General features: G+C 57.1%; 1 protein-coding gene across 1 annotated transcript; it reads left to right on the top strand.

The window, feature by feature from the left end:
* Positions 1–624: 624 nt before the first annotated feature.
* On the top strand, positions 625–8,796 carry PES1 (pescadillo ribosomal biogenesis factor 1). Its single transcript, XM_013008338.2, has 15 exons — positions 625–639; positions 906–985; positions 2,383–2,536; positions 3,551–3,660; positions 3,783–3,954; positions 4,036–4,125; positions 5,908–6,024; positions 6,117–6,191; positions 6,369–6,458; positions 6,606–6,736; positions 6,985–7,110; positions 7,205–7,389; positions 7,770–7,924; positions 8,007–8,168; positions 8,420–8,796. The coding sequence occupies exons 1-15, from the start codon at positions 625–627 to the stop codon at positions 8,501–8,503; spliced, it is 1,746 nt and encodes a 581-aa protein (XP_012863792.1). The 3' UTR covers positions 8,504–8,796.
* Positions 8,797–9,446: the final 650 nt, after the last annotated feature.

Here is a 9,446-nt window from a genome sequence, read left to right as displayed (position 1 = left end):
CCCGTGTGGATTTCTGAGACTGTAACTGTTGACTAGAGTAGAAAGCCCAGTCTTTTTCTTGCGCCATGGCTGGTGGTTTTGAACTACTGACCATGGGGATTGCAGCCCAACACATAACCACAAAGTTGAGAAATACTGCCTTTGTACTTAGGAGCTTAGACTCTGGAGTCAAGCTGGTTTGAATACTGGCATCAGCACTGAAGAAGTGATGTGATTTGGACACGCTATTGAACTTTGCAGAGCCTCTCATAAGGATCCTTGGTGTCACAAGAGTTAAACATTCAGCTGTGAACTGAAAGGGCACCAGTTCAAACCCAGCAGCCACTCCGAGGGAGAAAGACCAAGCGAGCTACTCCTGTAAAGATTACTGCTCTTCTGTTGGGTTGCTACGAGTTGGATTCAAATCAGTGACAGTGGGTTTGGATCTGGGTTTTGAACCCTCTTTCCCCCTGTATGAAAGGGAAGGGTTGGGTGCCTTAACATGGCATTCACCCCACAGGGCTTTGGAGAGTAAGTGAAGTAATGTATGGAAACAGCTCATCATAAGAGCCAAAGCTCAGAGAGAGCTAATAGTAAGTGCTAGGCCCAGCACCTGATACATAGCCACCCCTCAGTCCCCGCCTCATGCTCTCCGGATGTGTATGTCCTCTAAACTCAACTTCGAGTCAGTGCAGCCTGCCTGTGTCTCTCTCTCTCTCTCTCTCTCTCTCTGGGTTCTCTCTCTCTCTCTCTTTCTCTCTCTCTCTGTGGGCTCTCTCCCAACTCAGCACTTCCCGTCCCAGCCATTTTCCAGTCCTTTTCTGGAGTATTTGTTGCCTCTGAAACAAGGCATGCCCAGAGCTTGAATGTCAAATGTCGGTCATTGAAGTTTTGACTAATAAAGATTTGTTTTCTTCCTCCCCAAGTATGAACGAGGCTCTGCCACCAACTACATCACTCGAAACAAAGCCCGGAAGAAGCTGCAGCTGAGCCTGGCTGACTTCAGGTGAGGTCAAGAGGACTGCAAGGGAACCTCCATCCGGGTGCCTGGGCGGGAAATGCCCAGTGCAAACAACCTCGTTCTTGTGCATTGCACCTGGCTGGGCATTCTACTGTCACCCTCTTTCTCCTCCAGCTGACTTGGCCAGGCCTGGTCTGATGGGAAGCTGGAGAACTGGGTGATGATGCATCCATCCCTCAGGTCATCAGAGGAGGGGTCATTTGGCTGGGGTGTGCCACCCATCTCCCTGCAGAAGTGTCCTCAGAGAACCAATTCCTGACTCCCTTCATGGCTTGCAGGCCCTGCAGACCACCTGTGATATCTCCAGCCTCCTCTGGCTGTGTCCCAGCCAGCCACCTAGCCTAGCTTCAGCCCCTCAGCCATGCCCAGTACGGGGCCCCTCTCAGGATGTTCTTCCTTCTCTTTTTAAAACCTCTTCATTTTAGCTTATAAAAACAATGTTATAGTCTCCCGGTTCTGGATGCCAGACTTCTGAATCAAAGGGTCTACCATGTTAAGTCTCTCTGGCACCTGTCTGCCGATCCCTCTCTGTGTGTCCTTTCTGTGCCAGGACAGCTGGCATTCTACCTATGTGTTCTATTAGTTCTCTTCTCCGGGTGCTGCCCTCAGAGCCCTAAGGAGGACCAGCCCCATGCCTCGCTTACAGCTTCTGGAGACTTCTAGCCATCTCTGGCATTCCTTAACTACTAGCTAGCCTCTTCACATCATGATCTGCCCTCTGTTTCTTTGTCATACGCGATTAGGGCTCTAGCATGATGGCAAGTTAATATGTACAAAGGTTCTATTAAAAAAAAACCCCAAAAAGTCAAACAAAGGCCTGGAGTCCAACATACCTTTTGGGGGAACCCAATTCAATCTGTATTAAAGGGTGATAGGTAGAAATAAGCCAGCCAATCGGTGTTCTCCCTTCTACATTGTCCATGTCTGACACCCCCTCTTCATTGTTGCTATTAGGTGTCAAATCTGTTCCAGAGTGAAACACTGCCCCGCCCTGCACCATCCTCACCATTATTAGGTTTGAGCCCGCTGGGTCCATCCATCTTGTCCAGGGTTTCTCTTTTTTGCTGACCCCCTACTTTACCAAGCACAGTATTCTCCAGGGATTGGCCCTTCCTGAGAAGCTGCTCAAAGTAAATGGGATGGGCCTCACCGCCCTCACTTCTCGGGCGCATTCTATTCCTCCAAGACAGATTGGCTTGTTGTTCTATCCGTCATTCTCCTCAGGTCTTCTGAAATGTCCCTTCCACAGCTGGGTACTTCCTGACGCCCCTAGTGAAGAGGGCACCTGCCTCCCTGTCCCTCTGTCCAGTGTGACCTTTCTGATGCTGTGCCGCAGCGTCAGTGTGTTGTTTACTGACCTCCATGAATGTTCTGTCTTCCAGGCGGCTGTGCATCCTGAAGGGCATTTATCCTCATGAGCCCAAACACAAGAAGAAGGTTAACAAGGGTTCCACGGCCGCCCGCACCTTCTACCTCATCAAAGACATCAGATTCCTCCTCCACGAGCCCATTGTCAACAAGTTCCGGGAATACAAGGTGGGGTGTGGCCTCCAGGCTGGCCCCAGCCAGCCCGGGGACCCCCTGATGGTGACTTTAGGCAGATTACTTAGTCCCTCTGAGTGAGCCTGGGCAGACAGGAAGAACATCCCGCTGCAGGAAGGCTGTCGTGAGGAACCTCTGGCCATCTGTGTGGAAGCCGTTGCCTGGCCCTTGGTGGCTGGCTGATTGTCCTTTGCTGCTTTCCCTGGGTTGGTTGGGGAAAGTTTGGCCTCTGAAGCCCAGACGGTAAAATTTCAGAAGGTAAAATTTCAGAAGCTCCGTGTACTCCTTGCCAAGAGGAACTGCTCCTACCATGAACCTTTCTGACATTGCTCTTAGGAGGCCAAGCCTTTCTTTCCAGAAATAGAAGCCATTAGATGCTAAAGCCCCACTTGGGAAAGCAGAAAACCTATTAATGCGAAACGCAAATCTTTGAAAGTGGAGCAAATCTTTGAAAGTGGACCGCCTGCCACTGGCCAGGTGCGCACTGGAGGCGTTGGGCGCCACCTAGTGGCCCTCAGGCTGGCCAGGCAGAGTGTATTTTGCTTTGGGTTTTGCGGCTGTTAACTCACCAAGTTGGAAGCTTTCCAGCTCTGCTGCTAGAAGTACTGGGAAGAAAAATGTCGGTCTGTTTGGGGGCCCTCTGGCCTCAGCTGCACTGACCCGTGTGACCCAGCCCCTCACACCACAGCTTGTTTGTGGCTGGACCCCTGACCTTGTCTTTCCTCATAGACTAGCTTGTATTCTCAGATGTAAAGCTGGGCAGTGTGGCCTCCCTTTGTCACACGTGGGTGGGGGTGGGGGTGTATCTGTGAGTGGCTCTGAGGGGCTCATTGATCTAACAGTCCATCCTGCTGCTCCTTGGGGCTGCCGCTTGTGTGGGTCTGGGTGGAGGGTGCTCGTTGGTCCAGGACATGGAGAGTCGTCCTGCCCCGGAGTTCCATCCTCCGTGCCAGAATGGTGCCCACGAGTCCCATGGCCCTGCTATCGGGGGCTCTTCCTCTTGCCCAGGTGTTTGTCCGGAAGCTCCGGAAGGCCTATGGGAAGAGCGAGTGGAACACCGTGGAGCGCCTGAAGGACAATAAGCCCAACTACAAGCTTGACCACATCATTAAGGAGCGGTGAGCCCACGCACTGCCTGGCCCTGTCCTAGAGCCTGGCCAGTGGCAAGGCCTTGCTCAAATAGGGATCTTTGGGGTAGCTGGTGGGTGGCCCGGCTGTGAGCACAGGCCTCACTGTGCAGGTACCCCACCTTTATCGATGCCCTGAGGGACCTGGACGACGCCCTGTCCATGTGCTTCCTCTTCTCCACCTTCCCCCGAACGGGCAAGTGCCACGTGCAGACCATCCAGCTGTGCCGCCGGCTCTCGGTGGAATTCCTGCACTACGTCATCGCTGCGCGTGCCCTGCGCAAGGTGAGCCCATGCTCTGGGTGGGGTCTCCTGGTCCCTCTGGCCTGGCTGCCTTGGTCTTCACTCAGCCTTCTGTTCCTCCAGGTCTTCCTGTCCATCAAAGGCATTTACTACCAGGCCGAGGTGCTGGGCCAGCCCATTGTGTGGGTCACACCCTACGCCTTCTCCCACGATGTGAGTATGCACACGGCCAGGCCTGTGTTAGCTCCTCCTGGTTGGTTGGGGGTGAATTGTGTGCTGGGGAATTAGGAACATGAGTGCCTGGCTGTCCCTCTCCTCTGGACCTTACTCATCATGCTTTTGCTTTGAGGAGGAGCCCTGGGGGCACCTCTGTAAACACTGCACTGATACCTCTGAGGTTGAGAGTTCAAACCCACCCAGCTGTTGTGCAGAAGAAAGGCCTGGGGTTCTGATTCTGTAAGGCTTCATCTTAGCAAACCCCAGTAGGGGCAGTTTCTACTCTGGGGGGGTCACTGAGTCTGGGGTGATTTGTGGGTACCTGAAAACAGCAGCCATGTTCCAAGGCTGGTTGTGAGGACTTAGACTCAGGCCCCAGCCCCTATCAAGTTGATTCCTACGCGTGGATGGGATTTCTGAGGCTGTCGATGTTTATGGGAGCTAACATCCTTGTCTTTTTCCCAAGGAACGACTCATAGGTCTAACCACCAACTTATAGTTAGTAGTCAAATGCTTAAGGATTTTTTTTTTAAGTGCTCCCCATTGGGGTGCTGAAGGGATAGTGGGAGCAGCTAATAGGACTGGGCACTGTCCGATTGCCAGCTTGCAGCTGATGCCCTGGGACCCTAGTCCCCAGCCTGCCGCTGGCCAGGAGGGACAGTGTATTGTGGCTGCAGAAGGAGCGGCGCCTAGCAAGTGCTGCTGCTCCTGCTCCTGCTCTGTTGGGAGCCCTGGGAGCTGTTGGCAGGGTCCACTACAAAAAATGCTCGCTGGCCCCGGAACCTGTAACCAGGGTGCTGGCAGCTGCTCCTTGGTGGGCCTGCATGTTCTGTACTTGAGCGTGTAGGTGCCGTGGGCCTGGCTGATGGTCGGTGTGCTGCCAAGATAATCAGAGGCCCTAGGATGAGGTTGGGCCCTCCCTGTGACTGGTGGGAGTACATAGGGCAGGCCCCACTCTGGCCATGGGTGGCTGCGTGTCTTAGGGGGTCTGTCTGTGTAGGTGAAAGCAGTGGTGCTCTCACTCTGGGGAGCAGATTCGGGTATCTGTGGCCTTCCCATCTCCCTCTCCTCTTCCTCTCTCGCCCTGCTGCTTCCTTCCTTCTTTCTCGTAGCCCGTGCTGCTCAGACTTCTCTTTGTGTGACCAGGCCACTGGGGTGGCAGCCTCCTCACAGCTGGCCCTGGGGGAAGGGAGCGGCCACCATGCCTCCTTGCTGGCCAGCTCCCCACTGTGCACCCACAGAGGCCTGGCCTCACCTCCAGCCCCTTGGGGAGGCTAGTGTCTTCCTCGGCTCTGTGGAAAGCAGGACTAGTGTCAGAGGCCTAGCCAGCCCCTCATGTGGAGGTGGGAGTAGGGAAGGCAGACACCTTGTGGCCCCCGGGGTGGAGCTATCTTGGGATTCTTGGTCCAGAGCAGTGGGCCAGTCGAACTCCCTGTGTAGATGGGAACACACTGGCAAGACCAGTTCTTGGGGGGCCAGGTGAGCCCTCTATCCCCTCCCTGCTGGGCAAGCTGGGGCGCCTCTGTGCTGGCATCGCTCCAGGGCTCTCTGGGAGCCGGGGCCCTCAGGCTGTGCCTTTGTTCCTGGCTTCAGATCTGGGTGAATCACCTGGTTCTGTGCGTCCACCCCAAGGCCTCACTGGTGCCCCTGGGTGGGGCCGTCCCCTCCAAAGCCCTATGGCAGGTCTGCTTTTGATCATCTGGTGATCCAGACCCCGGCCCTGTATGAATTACCACTCCCCCTGCACCCCCCACCCCTAACGCCCCTCCTGTGTCCCAGCACCCAACAGATGTGGACTACAGAGTCATGGCCACCTTCACGGAGTTCTACACCACCCTGCTGGGCTTCGTCAACTTCCGCCTCTACCAGTCTCTCAACCTCCACTACCCGCCCAAGGTAAGCCAGCCCAGGACCCCGGGACTGCTCTCTCCTCTCGGGGGCGGTGGGCCTTGGGGGTCCTCTGCTCTCTGACCTTCCCCTGCTTCCAGCTCGAGGGACAGACCGGCACCGAGCTGAAGTCCAGTGAGGGAGCGTACGCGCTGGACTCGGAGAGCTCCATGGAGGTGAGGACACCTGCCAGGGCGCCAGCTGAAGGCTGAAGGGGATCCAAGGTTGCGTGACCGCAGTGGCTCTTGGGGTGGTCACAGGCTTTACCCACTGATGGTTCAGTACTGCCATCACTACGCCCCACCCCTATTTTGCCCTGACAGCCCATTCAGGCCCCTGCTTCTTTCCTGTAGAAGCTGGCGGCCCTCAGTGCCAGCCTGGCTCGAGCGGTGGTGCCAGACGCTGAGGAGGAGGCTGAGGTGGACGAGTTTCCCACTGATGGGGTGAGAGTTCACTGCCTTCCCAAAGGATCTGGGTGGATATGGTAGGGCACTGGGGCTGCCCCCTGGCCTGAGGGATCTGCAAGGATGTTGGGGATGGGACCTGCACCCAGCCCTCCAGTCAGGTGTAGGCCTCGCCTCTCATGGCAGGAGGTGGCGAGCCAGGAGGAGGAGCGCAGGAGGGAGCTGGAGGCGCAGGCGAAGCACAAGAAGCTGTTTGAGGGCCTGAAGTTCTTCCTGAACCGAGAGGTGCCCCGTGAGGCCCTAGCCTTCATCATCAGGTGAGGCAGCTGAGCGCCAGGCAGAATGCTCGTTGGTGCCAGCAGGTGGGTAGGCCACCTTCACAGGCTGCAGCGCTGCATCTGCACAGTGGGGCACACTGTGCCTGAGCATGCAGCACCACAGCCGCTGGCACTTCCCCTAGAAGTCAGGGAGGCTGGGTGAGTGGGCTGGTGGCCGGGGGTCCCAAAGAGCCATGCCCATGGCTGGCAGCTCATGCCAGGCACCCTTGGGTGCTCCCTCTGCCTAGGAGTTTCGGTGGGGCTGTCTCCTGGGACAAATCTGTGTGCATCGGGGCGACATACGACGTCACAGATTCTAGCATCACCCACCAGATTGTCGACAGGCCCGGGCAGCAGACCCCTGTCATCAGCAGGTAGGTCCCTGGCCCTCCCTCTGCCCCCTCTCTGGGCACAGAAGTCTGTAGCAAAGGGTTGTCTGTGACAGGCCTTGACTCCCTGCTCCACCAGGTGTTACGTGCAGCCCCAGTGGCTGTTTGACTCCGTGAACGCCCGGCTTCTCCTCCCCACGGAGAGTTACCTCCCAGGAGTGTCACTGCCCCCACACCTCTCGCCGTTTGTGTCCGAGAAGGAGGGCGATTACATCCCACCTGAGAAGCTGAAGCTGCTGGCCCTGCAGCGGGGCGAGGACCCAGGTGAGTGGGAGCGGTGGGGCTGGGCAGCCAATGGACCAGCCCCTTGCCTACAGAGGTGACACACTCTAGGGGACAAGGCAGTAAAGCCACAACAAAACTTCCCTGGCTTGCTTTCACGCCTAAGAAAAGTGGCAGTTTGTTCCCCTTAATGTTGAGTGCAGTAACCGAGCAAAAGAAGGGTTGTTGGTGGGAGGTAGCGGAGCTCAGGAGTGGGTAGCATGGGGCTTCCTTAGAAGACAGCTTGGTCTCGGGAAGAGAAACCAAAGGGGATTGTAGGAGGGCCGCCCTGGACAGCCGGGGAAGTCCGTGGGGGTGACAGGGACTGTTGCACAGGAGGAATGGGCTTCCGGGCACTCGGACCTTCCCTCGGCTCTTGATAGGAAACCTAAATGAATCCGAAGAGGAGGAGGAGGAGGAAGACGACAAGGAAAGTGAAGAGGAGGAAGGGGGAGAAGAGGAGGACGAGGAGGCTGGTTCGGAAAAGGAAGAGGAGGCCCGCCTGGCAGCCCTGGAGGAACAGAGGATAGAGGGGAAGGTCAGTGGGCTGCTGGGTGGGGGTCTGGAGTCTGGTGGGATTGGGAGAGCCCTGTACCCACAACACCCCCCTGGGTCCTCAGAAGCCCAGGGTGACGGCAGGCACGGTGAAGCTGGAGGATAAGCAGCGGCTGGCCCAGGAGGAGGAGGGCGAGGCCAAGCGGCTGGCCATCATGATGATGAAGAAGAGAGAGAAGTACCTCTACCGCAAGATCATGTTCGGCAAGAAGCGCAAAGTCCGAGAGGTAGGTCCCTGCCGCCTCACAGGCCCCAGGGGGACTTGGAGGGGAGCCCTCTCCTATGGGGCTGCCTGCCTGGCCCTTCCTAGGCCCTCTGGCCCCTGGGCCCCTGCCCGTCCTGGGCCGAGTCTGCTGGGCGGGTTCTGAGGGACAGTCTGAACCTGCTGAATGCAGTGCCAATTGGTTGCATAGCATTCCCACCCCCACCCCCCCACACACACACATACAGCCTGAGCCTGCTCCCTCCCTCCTTACAGGCCAACAAACTGGCTGAGAAGCGGAAAGCCCACGATGAGGCCGTGAGGCGTGAGAAGAAGACCAAGAAGGCAAGGCCTGTGTGAGGGCTGGTGGCCCCAGGCCCCTGATGGCTGGGCTGTGAAGACAGGCTGGATGGAGTGCCCTCTCTTTGCTTCCCCCCACCCCGCCGGCCGGCCAGGGGAGACACTGCGTGTCCAGCCCAATTTGGTGCTCCCAGGAGTCTGGCTTTGAGGGCAGAGAGCTAGCCATGCATTCACCCACTCTGGATTTCTCCAGCCCTCCCCCCATGGTTGGACCCAGGATTCTCAGGGTGCAGGGGTGGAGGCGTTGTTGAGGGAGCGTTCATTAAATGGCTGTAGTTTTGCAGTCAGTTGGATTCTGTGTTTGTGAGTATTCCTGGGGTTGGGGAAGATGTGGGTGGGGACTGGAGCCTTCCTCCCAGAGACACGTGGTGGAAGCTCAGAAGAGAATGTACAGGTTCAGCATGGCCTCACAGCTAGTCAGTGTTGGGTACATACCAACTGGCAGCAGCAAAGTTCAGGGCCAGCACTGGAAGCATCTGGAGCTTGGATCTGGGAAAGCTCAGTTGGGGGCCTGGAGGGGAGGGGGGTTCCCCCTCCCCAGTGTAGCCTTGCAGTCCTTACAGCTCCCCAGAGCTCCTCAGGAAGGAGCCTTCTAGACCTGGGAGGCTTAGTGCTGGTGAGCAGGATCCAGGGTCTCCCAGAGATTTGCCCCTACATGCTCCTTACTTGAGGTAGAAACGTGCCTCGGTGGGACATTGGCTGCAAGAACCTGAGAACAGAGCGCCCTGCGCCCCCAGCTTCAGAGGAGGGGGCTTCCAGGAGCTGGAACAGGATCAGGGCCTCTGGAGCCAGACTCTGCCCCTCGGGACAAAGACACCTCCCAGGCCAGGGGCAGGAGCACTGGGGCAAGGCGGAGGGCAGTCCCATCAAATATGGAAAAATCCCTGGCAGCTTTGCTGATGTGGAATTTTCCCCATTCCAGAGTCGCCCAGTAATGGCGGGG

This window comes from Echinops telfairi, unplaced genomic scaffold (assembly GCF_000313985.2).
Source record: "Echinops telfairi isolate 266 unplaced genomic scaffold, ASM31398v2 ScPeMD7_29;HRSCAF=101, whole genome shotgun sequence".
In the NCBI taxonomy this organism is placed as follows: Eukaryota; Metazoa; Chordata; class Mammalia; order Afrosoricida; family Tenrecidae; genus Echinops; species Echinops telfairi.
Note: the sequence above shows the minus strand (reverse complement) of the source record. Positions and strands in the feature narration are given on the sequence as shown.

What these genes read in the sequence shown, in the direction of transcription:
- PES1 (XM_013008338.2), top strand. An exon ending in ACGAGTTTCCCACTGATGGG is followed by an intron (nt 6,459 to 6,605) that starts GTGAGAGTTCAC and finishes CTCTCATGGCAG; the next exon opens with GAGGTGGCGAGCCAGGAGGA. An exon ending in GCAGCGGGGCGAGGACCCAG is followed by an intron (nt 7,390 to 7,769) that starts GTGAGTGGGAGC and finishes GGCTCTTGATAG; the next exon opens with GAAACCTAAATGAATCCGAA.